The sequence below is a fragment of the Schistocerca nitens genome, chromosome 4, assembly GCF_023898315.1.
Source record: "Schistocerca nitens isolate TAMUIC-IGC-003100 chromosome 4, iqSchNite1.1, whole genome shotgun sequence".
In the NCBI taxonomy this organism is placed as follows: domain Eukaryota; kingdom Metazoa; phylum Arthropoda; class Insecta; order Orthoptera; family Acrididae; genus Schistocerca; species Schistocerca nitens.
The window spans coordinates 527,926,725-527,946,317 of NC_064617.1; the positions used below are offsets into that span (position 1 = coordinate 527,926,725).

Genomic DNA, 19,593 nt, shown 5'->3' on the forward strand with positions numbered 1-19,593 from the left:
ATTAAGTCAAACAGATTTTCTATAGTGTTTTGATGGTTAGCACTGCTGAAACTGTGGAATGGTAAACTGTACTTTACATACCACAAAAATAACCAAATATTAAATATTATTTATAACTTACAACTCAGTACAAACATAGGAAAATCACATGATTTATATCAAATGGAAATCCCTTACACAACTGTAGTTTCTGTACAGAACAGAAAGAAACAACTGTCAGCTTTGTAACAGATTTATGTACAACAGGCAAATGTGTATAAATATATCTACAAAGCTCAGTTCCACACATTTGCCTACATTAATACTTCAGTTCAGTTTATGTATTTAGATAAGTATTATCTCATTAAGAGGAAATGTTCTCTTTCACAAGCAACAGGCACTGTGCCCACAACAATTTCACAAACATAATTTACCTGAATCTAAGACAGGCACTCACCTGTATGCAAACAACTAACAGCTGCTCTCACTCCCAGGTCTACTAAAACTAGATCTTCTCAACCACATATGTAAGCTTCCTTATGCTTTATTTCATTTCTTCTTTTGGCTTCATTACTGAACCACATACACTTAGAATCACAAGTTTCGCTCTTACCGATTCACATTTGTTAATTCAGGCCACGTGATCACCATTGTCAATATCCATTGAAGCCTGTGGTGAGCTGGTGTTCTCCACAGCCTTTTCTGTAACACTTTCAACAATCTGTCCCACACTAACACCAGTTTTTTCAGGAATTGTGTCAATATGACCACCTCCAGAATTTTTAGGAAGAGCTGGAGTCTTAGGCATTGGGCTGTCCCCACTACAAGATGACCCATCATCACAACTGTTAGAAACAGCACTAGCAGCAAAGTGTTTTGTCTTGTTCTCTGGCATTTCTGTGCCAGGTTGTGATAACCTTTTGTCCACTGTCTTGTTGCTAGTGGCATACTGAGTAATCTGCCGAACTTGTGCTTGCGATGACAATAAGCTTGCCACCCTAGCTTGGGAATTTTCATCAGGAACTTTACTAATAACACTATTAAGCTGTAAAGAATGTGAAGTACTTCCAGTAGGCTGTGCAGACTTGTTGAGCTGGCTGTCACCACAACTGTAGTCATAACTGCAGCAAAGCCTCCCATCCTGTAAAAGAAAATATTTTGTTTTTATATTCCCTGTGAAAGAAAAAGTAACTAATATTACTTTATGTACCTTATTTACTACATCTTAATTCCTACAATAGCAAACACATCACACCACTTCACTGATATAAATAAAATTCACCTTAGCTAGTTTATTCACATGTGAAATAACAAAAGGAACATGTAATAATAGAGTTTTCTATGAAGCTAATGAAAGATGGTCAAGAACATACAATTACAGTATCTGAAGGTCAGTAACATCTGAAACACTGCATCAGTTGAAACATGGTGGAATACTATACTGTGAATGTATTTCATTAAAACTCTTTCTATAACCTTTCATTTAACATTTTCATGAAAATAATTTCTGTTTAATGTGCAAATAAAGTCAAAAATGAGTAGAATTTACAGTCTGCAAATGAGCTAAAGTTAAAACTTTTCAAAAGTAGATGTACACCACCCATCCAAAGTGTTCCAATACTGATCATATTCCTGGCATATAAGCAGCACAGAAACTACAGTGACAGCTTAACTAACAACTTTAAACAAGAGATGTGCATTAGACCAGTCACTTGTGAGCAGGCAGTATTCTTAGTAGATGTGTGGCAGTAGCGTGTCAACATTTTTATGAAGTTAAAACATAAAGTTGGACAGAGGACCAGCAACTTGCACACTTGTGATATATCACACTTATTTTAAATTTTAAAAATCTTGATAGTGAATATGAATCTGTTATCTTATCCACAAGAGTAATGTGCTATTAGCATAGGATACTGTAATGCATCAGTCCACCCGTTATCGACCATGTGCCATTTTCATATTTGTAGAGTTACATTTTGATCACGGCATACAGCCACTTCAAAGGTTTCACCACATCTCATTACAGTGTTGTATTTTTAATGATTCCTGAATTTTCACAGTTTTAATTTGTACATTATAATTGTTTAATAGAATCTATTGCATGTCATGAAATTTGTACCTGGATTAGCACTATTTAATGAAAAGTGGATGTTAATCACTGTAAAAGCATGAAGCATGCAAAGCCTCACAGCACATACGAATATTACTTGTAGCCACTAGTGACCTCTATTGAGTTCACTTTAATATGGTCATAACATGAACCTTCAGTATATTATGTACATATGGAGTGCACTTACACTACTTCTCTTAGGGAAGTTACTGGATCTTGAATAAGCATTTCTGTTCTATACATATATAATAATAGCAGTTATGATTATTGTACATGTTTGCACTCATGGAAGTGTATATTAACATTTATAATGAAGGTATGGAATGTTAATTACACCAATAGGAGTCATCTAATTTTTCTGGCATGTAAAATTTTTTAAGGATTACTTTAACAGCTATGTATTGTTTGCAGGCTATAGTTTGAGAATGGATAATGTAGTTTGAAACTAGTGACCACAAATACAAATATTTGAATCAACTGTGACAGAAAATGAAGAAAAAAAATTGGTGTATCAGCACAGTTGTGTTGCAAATTGCAATAGAAGACCATCTCTAAATCAAGTGTTCAAGACATTCTCCAGAATGTTTTGAAGACAAGCAAAGTGTGTACAAAGTTTTCCTCACACGCCTTGACTCTTGAACAAAAATGATGATGTGAGACAAGAGATTGTCTGGCATATACAGTGTTCAGATAACTTATGTGAGTTTTTCAGCTGAGTTAACCTATCTTGAGGCCACTTTTTGTCAGAACGGATAAAGTGAAAGACAGATCAGATGTGTTTTGTGCTATTGACCAACTGTGCATCAGTGATTATAATACCAAGTTGGGACTAAGTTTTCTGCCTTACAAGATTGGTCACAATCTACGGTAATATAATAAAGTTTTTCAACCCTCCATCTAAGATTAGGGTCCATTTAGATTCCATTAAGCACTATCTTCATTTGCATAAGGTGGGTGTCTATTGTATTCCTTGCAATTATCAGATATTGGTGAGACTATCAGGACCATGGAAAACCAGTATACTTACAACAGCTGAGCAAATTGGTTACTGCAGAACATTGTCTTTGCACCAGTCATCCTATGGAATATAACAATGGAGCATTTCCAGCTAATGGGATAGTGTTATTAAGGAAGGAGTTGAAATTAAATTAGCAAGTAAACTTGTAAATAGAGATGGAGGTTGCATCTTGTTCAGTAATTTTCATTATCAGTAACTTCTGGCATTCATCATCTTTTGTTGGGTGGTAGTGCTAGTGTTTATGGAGAGAGAGAGAGAGAGAGAGAGAGAGAGAGAGAGAGAGAGATGTTTCCAAAATTGCTCTAAAAACTAAGATTTTAAATTCCTTTGTACAGAGCTTACTTGGCTAAATTTTTGTCTTGAAAATGAAGGGTGATCACCTGTCAAAGTAATGATGGCTATGAGGATGTCATCCAGCTGCATTTGTGTAAGTTATTTGAACACAGATGATTATGCATGGATGCCCGTCAAAACTTGATCAAAATGCAAAATGTGAACAATTCTTTTTTGCAAAATATTATCATGAGAGATGATACCTGGTGTTATCAGCATGAAACTGTCACAAAACACCAAAGTGCAGAAATTAACATGAAGTGTCAATGCTCTGATGTCATAACCAACACTCAAGCCAATGCAATGTGTGAGTTTAACAATATAACAAAGAAGGACTTTTCTGACAATATCACATGGCTATAAGAGTGTTCTGTACACTGTACACTAGTAGTGGGAGAGTGCATAGAACATCTTAGGCATTAAAACCATCACATAACTTTTCTCTGTTTTTTATTAATTCAGCTTTGAAAGTTTTTGGGCTGATGGGGTCTTATCTTCTGCCTCTGTGGTCACGGATTTACAGGATTTAAACACAGTCTGAATTTCTCACAGTGTGTTAAAAGGAAATTATCTACTTGCACATATGAAAAATGTTATGATCAGATAAAAATAGCAAGAAATCAATATTGATAAAAATAGGAGATGTAAGGAAGATAACAATAATGATAAAATATAAATATTGTCACATCTGAATCAAGAGAAACAAATTACTAAAAAGGTAAACAGCACTATTAATTGAAGTTACTCAAATTAAAAGGTATTCATGATAAAAGAGATAAAAGGAATTCATTCTGTCACAAAACAACAGTCATAAAACAGTCATAAGAGCATACAAAAGCAGCTAGCTGGATAATTAAATAATAAGTAAAACAAATCAGTAAGAAGTTAATTCAGTAGTGTAATTCTTACATTAAGCATAGGTTTCACATTCGTATTAAAACTACCATGTACCATTCACTTCCTTTACATTAATTTGGTCATCACTATACATCAAAAGAGCTACATTTCTATATCATTTTGATTATAAAAAGCAAGTGAAGGAATGACTATAGCAGAATATTGCACATAAACTTTCCAAAGAAAATGAAAACTTATTCTCATGTCTGTATTATTTACTCAGCTGTATAGGTTTCCTTATCTATTCCCATAACTCCTCTAGGATCTGTTGATCATCTGCCTTATTCTTCTCAAGAAATACTTGTCCTGGCCAACATAATCTTCATTAAAAAAATCCCTTGCTGAATGGCTCCCATGTTTATTTGAATGGTTCTGATGAAGATATTAAAGTTTTATCTCCGCTTCACTATACTTTCAGTGTAGATAAATGTATACCAACAAAGGCCATACAGCTTACACAATACATGCTTTGGTACAGTTAGAAACTTCAGTACTTCCTTCACCATATAGCTAAGGATTCTTTTTCACTGCATTAGTAACTCACAACTCACTTGCAGTCAGTTTATGCTAATCATTACAACTGACATTTATATGTTTCTCACTTCCTCTTTTCCCATAACTTATTTCTTCATGCATATGCCATATCAATTCCTCTCCTAATCTGATCCTATTTATTTTGGTGTCAGCTTTCAACTCTTCTGATGAAAAATTTAACACATTACTAAGATACCATCCTCAATAAAACCACAACAATCCATGGCATACATTTCTTCTCAAGTAACAAAATCATTCTTGTACATAAACTTGTTGTAATACAGAATCCTGTGTGAGTAACTGAAGTGTTTCCCAATGCTAATACTTTTTTCATCAGTATGGTACATGAATGTGTATTTTATGAATCTGTACAATCTTGACATGATTTTGTTGACTAGCGTCTTCAGCAAAAGCTGACATGCAATTGAACATTATGAACGGTTACATGGCCTTTGCTTGATCCTGTAGTAAGTAGGAAAGTGGCTCATCACAAAATATAAAGAAAGATGTAACCTTGCAGTAGAACCTGCCTAGGTCTTGGTACAGCTGTGCAATTGCTAAATTCAGTATTATCATAAAATATGCTATCTGTGCAAACATCTAAATTTCTATTAGGTCATGTGCTCTCATAATGATTCAGAGGTCCCAGAAACAATTACTGTTGCTCACTTACTAGATGAACTTCATGTGTAAAATTCATTGGTGTCCAGGCGGTGAGCAAATTAAATTGGTATCAGTACATTCATACGCTGAACAAAAATTCCGTTCATTCTGCTTTCAGTCACTGTCTTGCTTTCCAGATAAAAATGCTAATGTATTTTGCATGTTTTCACTCCCTGATATGTTACATGATAATCTTCCTGGGAAATGCAGCTAAGGTCTATGAAGTATTTAGTCTGCAAAAATGAGCAACAAGAATATTATGTTGACTGGATAACTAACCTCCTGTAAGACCTATCCAAGTACCTAGGAATTCTTACATTTGTGCGAAAGTAAACTTACTCTTTAAACAATACACTTCAGTTTTAAATCAGTTAAGCACTACACAACAGTACAACCTATACAAATAGTTTTTCATGTGAGTCCTGCATTCCTGTCTACTCTACTCTGTGAAGTGCTTTTGTCTGCAAACTTTTTTTTTTTTTTTTTTTTTGGTGCCCCCCACTGATATATGTATATGTATATGTATTTACAAATAAATTAAAAACATATCTAATTAGCCACTATGTGCATACAGCATCTGAATATTTAAGCTCCAGGTAGGAATATCAACAGTGTAGGAAAAGATAGATTGCAACTTACTATAAAGATGAGCACATTGAGTTGCAGACAGGCACAATTAAAAGATGCATACGTAAAGATCTCAGCCACAGCCTTCATCAGCAACAGAGAAAGAAACACCATTCATACACACAAGCAAGAACACCCCATGCACACATGACCAACAATTCTGGTAGCTTTGGCCAGAATGCCAGCCCAAACTGCCAGAGCTGGTGGTCATGTGTGCATGTGGTGTACTTGCTTGTGTGTATGAATGGTGTGTGTCTCTCTGTTGCTGATGTAGGTTGTGGCTGAAACCCTTATGAAAGTGTCTTTTAATTGTGCACCTCTGAAACTTAATGTGTCTACTTTATTGCAAGTAGCAATCTATCTTTTACTACATTGTCTCAATATTTCAGTTCTGGTTTTTCTGACGTCAGTTAGAGTTGTAAAAAATAAAGTTTACTGAAACTAAACTTTCCCTTGTACAGTACAATACATCACAATCACTAACATTTATAATTTCTGAATAGCCACAAAGTTACTGGGTATGTATTAATAGTAGCCAAGAGCTGGAAATACTGCAGCTTTTTTACAGAAAAGAGGCTTTGTTGTAATTAAATAAGATGCTAACACACGGTGTTGTAAGTAATCAACAGGTGGGGTGAAATTCTAGATAAATAACACCAACCACATATTATTAATTATAGACAGTTGCTAATTAAATTTACAGGTGCAGACAGATCTCTTTATCTCTATCACATACATAAATTTCACACAAAAATGTTCCTGATGGGGCTTCTGGAGAATCTCAACATACAGGAACAGTATTATCAGACAAATACTAATTATCTTCTCTGAAAAAATAGCAAAAAGCAAGACTGTAACACTAGGATCAAAAAGCACCTCTACAAAATCTTTAAAGGGTTAACATTAAGTTAAATTTACATCTTGGACTTCTTTCCACATCCCAGATTTGAAAGAGTTTGTTCTACATAATGAGTGACAACTGGGAAATTTCTGACCAGAAAAACCAGTAATTAAGGCACAGCCTATGCTTGACTAGGGCTTGGGCAGTAGGTGATTTCCTTCAGTATGTAAGAGCAAAGAATGTTTTTCCCTGCTCCTCATCATCTATTTATAATCATCAGGAGAACTAGCACACAACAGGTTGTTTAATAATTGCTCCATCAAAAAAACTAAGCTCATAAGCCAAGATACAGTATAGCACAACAGTTAACAATTAGAAGACAATTTTTGTCTTGAACACAATCTTTATCAACTTGTTGGACAGTGCTACAGTTGAAACAGTATCCAGCAGCTAATATTATTTCCACTGGTTAATGTTTGTTGATAATTAATGAGAAGGAAGAGAGAAACTGATCATCAATGAGCCTGAAAAAATAAGATTAAAATGTTGAAACTGAAAATTATTTTGGTAGGAGGTAATTATTCAATGGGTGATACAAATTTTAGGAACAAAACTCATTCACAGCACAACCACTTACAAATATTTGTGGAAAATGAATAGCCAAACATATGAAAAGTATACAGAGGAAGTGACATAATACTCCCCTGTTAATATATGCCAATAACAAAATATATATAATAGTGGATACGAGCATTGAGTAACTGTCATGGGTTATCAAACTGCAGTTATAGGAGTCAAAGAACAAGCAAAGGAGTCAGCCATTGAGAAGGAAGTGGGACAGGGTTGTTGCCTATCCCCGATGTATTCAATGTGTAAACTGAGCAGGCAGTGAAGGAACCAAAGAAAAAATTTGAAAGGAATTGAAAGTCAGGCAAAGAAATGAAAACTTTATGATTTTCCCAAGACAGTAATTCTGAGTGAGCTAGCAAAGGACTTGGAATATTAGTTAATAAAATGGATACAATCATCAAAAGAAGTGAACATCACCAAATGTACAACTAAGGTAATGCAGTGTAGTTGAATTAAGTCAGATAGTTGCTGAGGTATTTACATTATGGAATAATATGCTAAAAGTAGCAGAAAAGCAAAAGTAACTTATGTCAGCAGAGTAGAGGGGATGTAAAATGTTAGAGTGGCAACAACAAGTAAAGCTTTTCTGAACAAAGAGAAAAATGTTAAAGTCTAATTATAGACTTTAAATGTTATGAAGTCTTTTGCTTAAGTATTTGACTGGAGTACAGTCTTGTATGGCAAAGAAATGTGGACAGTAAATGACACAGACAAGAAGAGAAAAGAAGCTTTTGAAATGTGCTGCAGCATTAGAAGCCTGAGGATTAGATGGCCTGATAGCATAACTAATCAAGAAATATTGATAGCTGGGGTGCTGCACTAGACAAGATATGATAGTGACAAGACATGTATTCCCAAGCTGTTTTTTGGATGGATCACCAGTGACAAGACTGGATGTGATGGCCTGGGAAATTTGCTTTTGAAGTAGGTTGGTGGGGTGATTATACCCAGTGTAGGCTGAAGCACTTAGCAGTACACCTGTTGTTACTCAGTACTATCCAGGTTTTTAATGTATTAATCGCCTACTTTGACAAGGATATGACTATCTAAAATCATGGCCTGAGATGAGGCCTTTCTGTCCAACATTTTGCTCACCGCATTTAGAATATGCCTTCATCATCCTCCCAATCTCCGCAATATCCTTGTCAGACCCTTTGCTTCTTATGCAACCATTTCCTTGCCCTATGGCTCCTATCCCTGTGACCATCCCCTACCCTCCTACTACCACCGATACATCCCCTGCAATTGGCAAAACATAAACTATCAAAGGGAGAGCCACCAGTGAAATGACATAACCCATGTACCAGCTGTTATATAAACACTGTTTGGCTATTTGATTTGGCATGAGTGTCACCAAGTTATCAGTTAGGATGAATGCCCATAGGCAGAGGGTGTATACTGGCAACTCACAATATCCTGTTGCAGAGCATGCTCTAAAGCATGACAGTCATGACCTCAGTGCCTGTTTCACCACACATGCCATTTGGATTCTCAGTTTCTGAGAACTGGCAACTGGCACTACAACACTTCCACAGTTTTCACCACCCACCTGTCCTTAATTGACATGAATATCTTTGGTCTCAGTATTTCTTCACAGTAACTATTCCTTTCTTCTCTACATTTTAGTCTTCTATATATTTTATTTTCTCTGTATACTTTTCCCCACTCCACACCTCTAAGTTTATGCTCTTTTTAACTCATGAATGATGTTTTATCAGTATCTCTGTCTTGTATATTACCCTATCTTCCACCTTTAGGCTCTCAGGTTTTCAGATCTTGTCCAGGCTCAGTCCCCAACACTGTCTTTCCCTCTCATCCTGTCTGGTAATTCTTGCCTAACCAAGGGTTCTGGGCAGCTTTTCTGAACACTCCCCATTTACTATACCTCACCAGTCCTTTTTCTTCATCACACTTCTTCCATTTCAAGCCTTCTGCCAGAAGAAGGAGCCACTGACTCTGAAAGCTAACAAATTTCAATAGCTTCATAAGTGTGTTCTCCTGCCATCGCTTGGTGAGTGTATGTGTGTGTGTGTGTGTGTGTGTGTGTGTGTGTGTGTGTGTGTGTGTGTGTGTGTCTGTGTGTGTGTGTGTGTATTAAACAATGAAAACAATTTTTGACAAAATAAGGTAATTATACAGATAAAAAAATCTACTCACCAAATGGCATCAGAACACACACATAAATGATTATAATTAGGCAAGCTTTCGGAGCCAGTGGTTCCTTCTTCAGGCAGAAGGGTTGGAGGGGAAGGAAGAGGGGTGAAGGAAAACGACTAGAAATGTCTAGAAAATGCGGTAGATTTCAGGAAAGTCACCCAGAACCTTGGGCCATGGGAGACTTGGCAGGAAGGATGAGGAGGAAAGACTGACTGTTGGGGACAGCACCAGATGAGATTTTAAAACCTGAGAGCTTAAAGGTGGAAGACAAGGTAGTATGCAACATAGAGATTACTGCTTAAACATCATGCATGAGTTATTATGAGTGAAAAGCTAAGTGCACTGTACGCAACAGAGGAGGGAGAGGAGTGGCAAAAGATAGACAGCTAAGAAAATGAAAGATGTATAATCTTTCCCGAGCTATGCAAGCATAACTCATGACCCACCCCCATGGCTTTACTTCCTCCAGTACATCATCTCCTACCCTCCTTGTCCATGAAAGGTATAGCTCCTGAATTCAAGTCCCAATCTGGCAGACAGTGTTAATCTGACAGGAAGTTTCAGTTATCACATATACAAAAACCTCACAATTCAGGTAAATGTACATTGTGTAAAATTAGCATATTTTTTACAGCATTTTGACTCCCTTTGAAAGAAAACAAACCTCGGGTATTTGTAATGCATTATTAAACAAAACTGGTCTTTCAGTCACACGTAATGGAAGCACATCCAAAGACATTGAAGATATTCCATTAATACAGGTGAAGACAGGCATGAAGCTCTTTCATTTTCAAGATGTTTTGTGTAAAACAAATAGATCATTTCCATCTCCACTAACAAAGTAATATTATAGTTTATGACTGAAAACTGTATCAGAATGAAAAGTCACCGGAGACAACTGTAAAATTACAAGATCACTGAATGGCTGGTCATTACTTACCATTAGTTCTTTCTTCAGGAAGGAGAGAGTAGTTTTTTTTTTTTGGGGGGGGGGGAGGGGCAGTTTACTCAGACCTCTAGTTGGGAGGGAGGCACCTGTTGTGAGAACAAGAGGTGACAAAGATGAAGACAGAAATGTTAGAGAGAGCAGGAATTCAAAGACAGGACATTGGTAAGTGTTGTGCCAGCTTCAAACGAGAGATGATAGAGCAGACTGATAAATAAAGACTCCATGAAGGGTGAGAAATGGGAAATGAATGAACAGTGTTATTAAAACTGGAGACAGAAGCAGAAAAAGAAGTGGGCAAATACAATTCCATAAATTGCACAACACTCCATACTCAGCAAACAAAAATAAAGAACACAGAAAGACATGTGAGCCATATTGGTACTAAACTTACAATCTCCTAGTCTATATCAGAAAATTATAAGATGACAATAAATTTTAAGCAGAATTTAACAAATTTCTACTCAAAGAACATTTTTACTTGTAAATGACTATGTTGGTCAATAACACGTATCTGATAATGTTTATGTTAAAGCAAAACCAAAAATACCATCTTTCAAACCTAAACTTTTTCATTATATTTTTAAAGCTAATGGACAGCTGCAGTCTGATGTAAAATATTCATTGAATCATTGTAGTGTATAAAGGCATGCTCTTTAGGGAGGACAAAAGTAAAGACCTATGGAAAACAGACTCTGAATTTATAATAAAAAACATACTGGTATATGTATATAACTTTTGTATTATTATGTATTATCTGACTTTATACTATTTTGAACAATGCAGGAAAAAATAAATTGCTACTTACCATAAAGATAACATGCTAAATGCAGACAGAATCAATTAAAAGACACTTTGTCAGGAAGAGAGAAACCCACACCACACAACTCTAACACACATGACTGCCAACTCCAGCAGCTTGGGCCACAACTGTGTCCGAAAGCTTATGTGTAAGTGTTTTTTAACTGTGCCTGTCTGCAGCTTAGCATGTTGTCTTTATGGCTAATAGCAATCTGTCTTTTCCTACATTTTTGATATTCCTGCACTGAGTTTCCATTGTTTTATATTATTTTGTTTGTATTATTTTATGTTCCATTTCATTGAAATGATTTCACACAAATTAACATGTACATCTGGGCAACATCCACACAACATTTATTGTCTACAGATGGATAAATAAAATAAATAGATGAAAAATCATGCTTTCTTTAAAGATCTGCAATAATAAATATTTGAAATATTTGGAATAGAGCAGAAATAAAGAAGATCTACAGCAGCAGACAATAATAGTTTTTCCATGAAAACTGAAAATATTCCATTTTTTTATTTTATTTTTTTTTATTTTTTTCCTGTGCAGAATTACCTTATTCATGTCTACAATATCTGATCTCTAACAAGGTATGTAATTTTAGTAATGTACTTTCCTGTTTCTGAATAACTTTGCTTTCTTACAAACTACATTCTTTCACAGAGTCTTATGAGACCAAAAGAAGCAATTCATTCACTCACTGACCCAGACTATCACCCTGTTTTTCACTCACACATCATGTTTTATAACTCCCATTACATACGAGAGCTTTAATGGGTGTGGAGTGAACTAACACACAAAAGTAGTAGTAGCACTTGATTTGCCATCTCTCTCTCTCTTACTCCCCTTCCCTCCCTCCCCCCCCACTCTCTCTCTCTCTCTCTCTCTCTCTCTCTCTCTCTCACACACACACACACACACACACACACACACACGCACACACACACACACATTTTTTACGTATAAGGTCATACAGCACATTAGTGGTGTAGAAATTCATACCTGGGAGTGAGTATTATGCACACATCAGCAAAATATATTTTGTTAACATGCAATTATTATGAATCATAAAAGGGTACAAGAAGACAGCAAATAATTTCAAAGAGAAATTGTGATAGTAATATGAAGCAAAATACGTATCATCCAGAAATAATTAAAGGCACCTGGAAAGATAAGGCATTATTTTTGGGCAAATTAATGGAAAAGTATATCACTATTTCCAGAGCTGCAAGATTTGTATAAGATGTATTATAGTATAAATGATGTACTTTGTATGGCAATGTATATAACATTAAATATCAAGTGTATATACTGTCTGCAGTATTTATGTTGTTTACATTCATTCATTCATTCATTCTTTATTGATCCACTGAATCATTTTGTGTAGAGAGTACTACATGTAGTTAAACATTTAAAAAAATACATTAAACTTAATTAAATACACCTAGACTTACACAATTGTATGACAGTTATAAACTACAGGATATAGTATTAGTATACTCGTAAGTTGTTCAAAATTAAGGTCAACAAGGCCTAATAAAAATTAAAATTCGTGGATACATTTAAAATCAAATTAAGTACAGATAAGCATCACATAATTTATACAATAGTTAAGATTTACTAGATAAATATAATAAGTAAATACAAGAAGATCAATTTTAACAGTCAGTTAGGACTTATTGAAATTTACATTTTGAAGGTAAATTATAGTACAAGAAGATAAGTGTGCAAATATATTACTTAGAAAAATCATATTCAAAATATTCATTTAAGTTATAAAAAGTGGTAATTTTGATTGAAGCCTTCTTTTAAAATGTGCTGGATTGTTTATGTTTTTTATGTTTAGCGGTAGATGATTATAAAGTTTAATCCCCATGCATTGTACACTACCAGCATGTAATTTGGTGGAATGGGGAAACTGTGTCAACAAGTATTTCCCTCTAGTGTCATGCTCGTGATAGTCCTGATTCTGCTTCAGGCTGCCAATATTTAGCATGGTAAAACTTAGTATCTCCAATATATACTGACATGGTAGTGGAAGAATACCTAGTTTTTGGAATAGTTGTTTACAAGAGTCTCTCTGCTTTTTAAATAAAACTATCCTGACAGCTTTCTTTTGGAGCTTAAATATTTTATTGGACACAGAACTGTGGCCCCAGAAAATGCGGCCTTATGTTAGGATTGAGTGAAAAAAAGCATGGTACACTGATGTTAGGATATTTACACTCTTCACTTCCTTGACTGACAGTAGCATAAAACATACTTTACTTAGCTTGGTAGCTAAGCTGTCAGAATGTGAAACTGTTGATTTTCCTGAAGGTGTGACCTCACATAACTGCACATACTGTTTTCTGTTTAGTAGGTAGCTTGCAAACCAATTGTAGGCAGTGCCCCATATACCATAGTTACATAATTTTTGTAATAGTATTCTGTGATTTACAGTATGAAAGACCATTGTAAGATCAAGGAACAATCCCACAGGTGACTGTTTCTTATCTACAAGAGTGAGCGTTGTATCTAGAAATTTATAAACAGCATCTACTGTCATTTTCCCCTCCCGGAATGCATATTGAGTTGGAGAAAGGATACTATACTCATTCAGAAATGATTTTAGTCTGTCAGCCACTACATACTCAAATGCACTGAGATATGATATGAGGAGTTGAGAAGTCAAGGAAAAGTTGCATACATTTTACATACTAACTTACAGGAAAGTGATTTCCACTTTACACAGTGTGTGTGTGTGTGTGTGTCTAAATAAAAGAGATTGGGGAAGAAGGGAGGGGGAGGAAGTATAAATATACTAATGTCAAACAATTGGTATAATTATTTAGGGAATATGGCTTCCAAAACCGAAGAATTAATGATATGTGGTAGAGCCTTACTTATTATACTTGAACATCTGTGAACAAGGAAACAAGGGATTTCATCTTGTCCAGCAGAAGGAACCTTTATTATATTTTGGCCGATTGTATTTTTGATTTCTGCTTCTGAGGTTGGTGATATTACTTATCCACATAATACTGTATTCACTGATTTGTCTTGTATTACAGTACAATCTTTGTACAAAATGTAATTTTACAGAACCAAATAAACATCAATCAATCAAACTGGAAACAATTATAGCATAATTTCATAAGTTCTCCCCAGACATGCAGATATAACCATCACTGGTCATGTTGCATATTGATTACATTCACAGTTAACCTTTCTTACAGGTGATGTGATCACAAATAAAATGTCAAAAAACTAGCTATATGTTAGTCAAGTATTAATGTGGTACAAAGATTACCAAGAAACCTTAATTTACAGGAATGAGATATTCTGCATAAAAATATTGAATTCTTCCAGTGCACAAGTGATATGACAGAAATAAAGATGGTTGTAATAAAAAATTTCCACAGTCACAATGCACTGAGATATGATATGAGGAGTTGAGAAGTCAAGGAAAAGTTGCATACATTTTACATAGTAACTTACAGGAAAGTGATTTCCACTTTACACAGAGTGTGTGTGTGTGTGTGTGTGTGTGTGTGTGTGTGTGTGTGTGTGTCTAAATAAAAGAGATTGGGGAAGAAGGGAGGGGGAGGAAGTATAAATATACTAATGTCAAACAAAATTCCAAATCATAGCTTATAAATCTTGTGAATTATGTCCACAGTGATGCTTCAGTATGCTCAGCAAATGTAAACCGTTCCTACAGGAAACTTATTAACAAATACCATAAAACAGATATAAACACAAAAAAGGAGGAGAATTAAATAAGAGACATGGAAGACAATGAAAAGAAATGTGTTTCTCTAAGAAGTTAGTGAGATCCAAGTCTTCAGAACAAAAAGCACAAAAACCTTGTATAACTACAGGCATTAGGACTTCCAGTGTAACCATGAAAAGACTTAACCAAGAAATTAAAACTTGCTCAGATCCACAGTTTGTAGAATATGTAAAAACATACAGAAAAATATACTGACAGGCAATAGCAAAGGCAAAGTTGCTATTAATGACAATTTAATCAGTAACGCAGACAACAAACCACAAACTAAATGGGACATTGTGAGGAATGAAACTACTACCTTGGGAAAAGAGGAAGAAATAGTACTCAAAAGCAGTGAAAATTGCAATATAGAAAAGAAGGAAATGGCAAACTATTTTAATAACTATTTTTTAAATGTACCATATTCATTAAACTTAAAGTTCGAAAACAAAAAATAATACATGCTCCAAGGATCGCCTGCAGCATGAATATTCCTTCAACAAATGAGCAGGAAGTAATTAGAGTGATTAGAAGCTTAAAACCAAAAATGGCAGCAGGTGTTGATAAAGTACCAGTTTCAATCATAATAAGGACTGCAGTGCAGATTTCAAAACCTTTAGCACACATTACAAATTTATCCTTTAGTGAAGGTGTGTTTCCTCAATGACTGAAGATCTCAAAATTGAGGCCACTATTTAAAAATGGAGACAAACATAAAATAGAAAACTACCATCCCATATCACTTCTTCCTGCTTCCTCCAAGATATTAAAGAAACTGATGAAATTGAGAGACACTAGTTACCTAGACAATAATAAACTTTGGAATAGTAATCAACATGGTTTTTGAGCAAAACAAAGCACAGAAACTGCAGTCATAGACTACACCCAAGAAATAATTAAAATTTTGGAGAAAAACAAAAGTGTAGTAGGAATCAATTTAGATGTATCGAAAGCATTCAGTACGGTCTGCCATGAAATCCTCCTTGATAATCTGGAAGCAGTAGGTATTAGAGGAAGAGTTAAAATGTGGTTTGAGTCATATCTCAAAAACAGATCTCAGATTGTAGAGCTCACCACTGTAAATTCAAGTAAAAAAATAAGGTTAGTTTCAGAAGCAAAAGAAGTTCCTTTAGGAGTACCACAGGGCAGCACCTTAGGGCCACTACTCTTTCTCATATATGTCAATGATTTACAGTTACAATATGATACAGCCAAAATTGTACTATATGCAGATGACGCAAGTCTGATAGTGAGCAACTTTAAAAACTAGTTATAGTCAACCACTGACAAAATCCTAAAAAGTATTGACACTTGGTTCAGTGGAAATAAACTTACACTCAATGCAAAGAAAACAAATTACATACAGTTTGGTAAAATGATTCAGGATGAAGACATTAATCTAGAACTGGATGACAGACTAATAGAGATAGTGCACTTTGCAAAAGTGTTAGGAATGCATATAGATGAAGCTATGAATTGGAAACACCGTGTAAAATTTCTTACACACAGAGTTAACTCAGCCTGCTTTGCACTGAGAGTTATTGCAAATGTTTGCACTCTAGAATGGCATACTTCGGATACTTTCATTCTGTTGCCTCATTTGCAATAGTGTTCTGGGCCAGCTCAAAATCTAATCTGAAAGGCATTTTTATTTTACAAAAATGGGCTGTTCGAATAATTACCCACAGTCTCACTACAGACCTCTTTTCAAAAAGTTAGGAATACTTACTCTGCCATCAGTCTATATACTTAAATGTGTACTCTTAACCAAACCTAATCCAAGCAATCTCCACACAAATGCAGACTCTCACAACTATAACACAAGGAACAAGAATAATCTCCACATAGAACAAGTAAGAAGAACATGAACTCAGAAGCATGTAAGCCACATGGGCATTAAGTTCTATAATGCACTGCCTCAGTACATTAAAGATTTAAAGGACAATACAACTTTTAAACTGGAACTTAGAAAATTTTTAATTGATAAATGTTGCTACTCAATAAATGAATATCTTGAAGACCAAGAAAATGACTTTACAAACTAACCTCCAAAATTTTATATCTTTTTTTGTTTCAGATTTTACCATACTTTACCATCTATAGTACTAGTTATATATTGTTACTGAGAAACAAATTACTATAAACCATTTATGTGGAAAGAAACTCTAAGTTCGCTGTCATTTATTATAGACAATTTCATTTTGTACATTCTATATTTTAATTTCTGTGTATGACTAATCCAATTGTAGACAGTTTCATTTTGTATATTCTATATTTTAATTTCTATGTATTACAAATCCAATATCGTTTGTATGATGACATGGATGCTAAATAAATAAATAAATAAAAGAAAATAGCCAAACTATTTCCCAATATTCTCGAGAAGCATTTTACCTCCCCAACAGGTAACTCAAACACAGGGCTTATAGTGAGATAATACACCGATGCACAATCGATGAGCGCTTTGGATTGGTGTGAAGATGCAAGATGTGTTTAAAAAAATCACAGGTAGAGAACAAATTCAAGCAGTGGGATGGTATTTCCTGTCCAGTAATTGAAAAATGTGCAAATGAAGTTGTTGATGCAGTTAGATGTCTCATCAGCTGCATCACTGGAGAAGATACATTATCCATTGCACCAAAAAGAACATAGTCAGATCAATACATAAAAAAAGATTAAACTATTGACCAATATAACTTAATCCCACATTTAGCATGAGAACTGGGTTCAATGATTAGTGTCTTCTTACCAGGAACATTTTCGTAGCAGAAAACTGGCATAGCTTTCAACTGGCACAATTTAGTGCCTTCTTACCAGGAACATTTTCCTAGAAGAAAACTGGCATAGCTTTCAAATAGATCACAATACCATGAAAGCTGTTACTAAATTTCTGCACAAACTGTATGGCTGTCTATATGATGGGTGCTATACTGTGGGAATATTTTTAGATCTCACAAAAGAACCTGACTTTAACAACAGTGCACTATCATTACAGAAACTTAAAGTATACAGTATCTATTAAAAAAGAGATGAAAAAATCAACATTCCATCCACAACTCGAATATAATGCGGGTTATGGTACAAGAATCAATAATGGGACCATTTCTTTTTCTCTTGTATATAAATTACATACTACAACCTCTGTCAGTTCAGTGCTCAGACACACCCATACTTTCTGGCTGCCTATCATCAGCTTGATGAGATAGGTGAAATACCCTCAGACTTCAAGAAGAATATAATAATTCCAATACCAAAGAAAGCAGGTATTGACAGATGTGAAAATTATAGAACTATCAGTTTAATATGTCACAGCTGCAAAATACTAATGCAAATTCTTTACAGACGAATGGAAAAACTGATAGAAGCCAACCTCAGGGAAGATCAGTTTGGATTCCATAGAAATGTTGGAACACGTGAGGCAATACTGACCCTATGACTTATCTTAGAAGAAAGATTAAGGAAAGGCAAACCTACATTTCTAGCATTTGTAGACAATGTTGATAGGAATACTCTCTTTCAAATTCTGAAGGTGGCAGGGGTAAAATACAGGGAGCCAAAGGCTATTTACAATTTGTACAGAAAGCAGATGGCAGTTGTAAGAGTCGAGGGGTATGAAAGGGAAGCAGTGGTTGGGAAGGGAGTGAGACAGGGCTGTAGCCTATCCCCGATGTTATTCAATCTGTATATTGAGCAAGCAATAAAGGAAACGAAAGAAAAGATTGGAGTATGTATTAAAATCCATGGAGAAGAAATAAAAACTTTGAGGTTCGCCAATGACATTGTAATTTTGTCAGAGACAGCAAAGGACTTGGAAGAGCAGTTGAACGGAATGGACAGTGTCTTGAAAGGAGGGTATAAGATGAACATCAACAGAAGCAAAATGAGGATAATGGAATGTAGTCGAATTAAGTCAGGTGATGCTGAGGGAATTACATTAGGAAATGAGACACTTAAAGCAGTAAAGGAGTTTTGCTATTTGTGGAGCAAAATAAATGATGATGGTCGAAGTAGAGAGGATATAAAATGTAGACTGGCAATGGCAAGGAAATTGTTTCTGAAGAAGAGAAATTTGTTAACATTGAGTATAGATTTAAATGTCAGAAAGTCATTTCTGAAAGTATTTGTATGGAGTGTAGCCATGTACGGAAGTGAAACGTGGACGATAAATAGCTTAGACAAGAAGAGAATAGAAGCTTTCAAAATGTGGTGCTACAAAAGAATGCTGAAGATTAGAGGGGTAGATCACATAACTAATGAAGAGGTATTGAATAGAATTGGGGAGAAGAGGAGCTTGTG

General features: G+C 35.0%; 1 protein-coding gene across 1 annotated transcript in view; it reads right to left on the minus strand.

Annotated features, from left to right (window-relative positions):
• Positions 1–253: 253 nt before the first annotated feature.
• The window catches only part of LOC126251303 (protein kinase C-binding protein NELL1-like), a 364,874-nt gene continuing 345,534 nt past the window's right edge, over positions 254–19,593 (minus strand). The window contains exon 14 of the mRNA XM_049951630.1: positions 254–1,120. Within this exon, the coding sequence (XP_049807587.1) occupies positions 611–1,120 (510 nt within the window). The 3' untranslated portion in view covers positions 254–610. The remainder of the gene's footprint in view (positions 1,121–19,593) is intronic.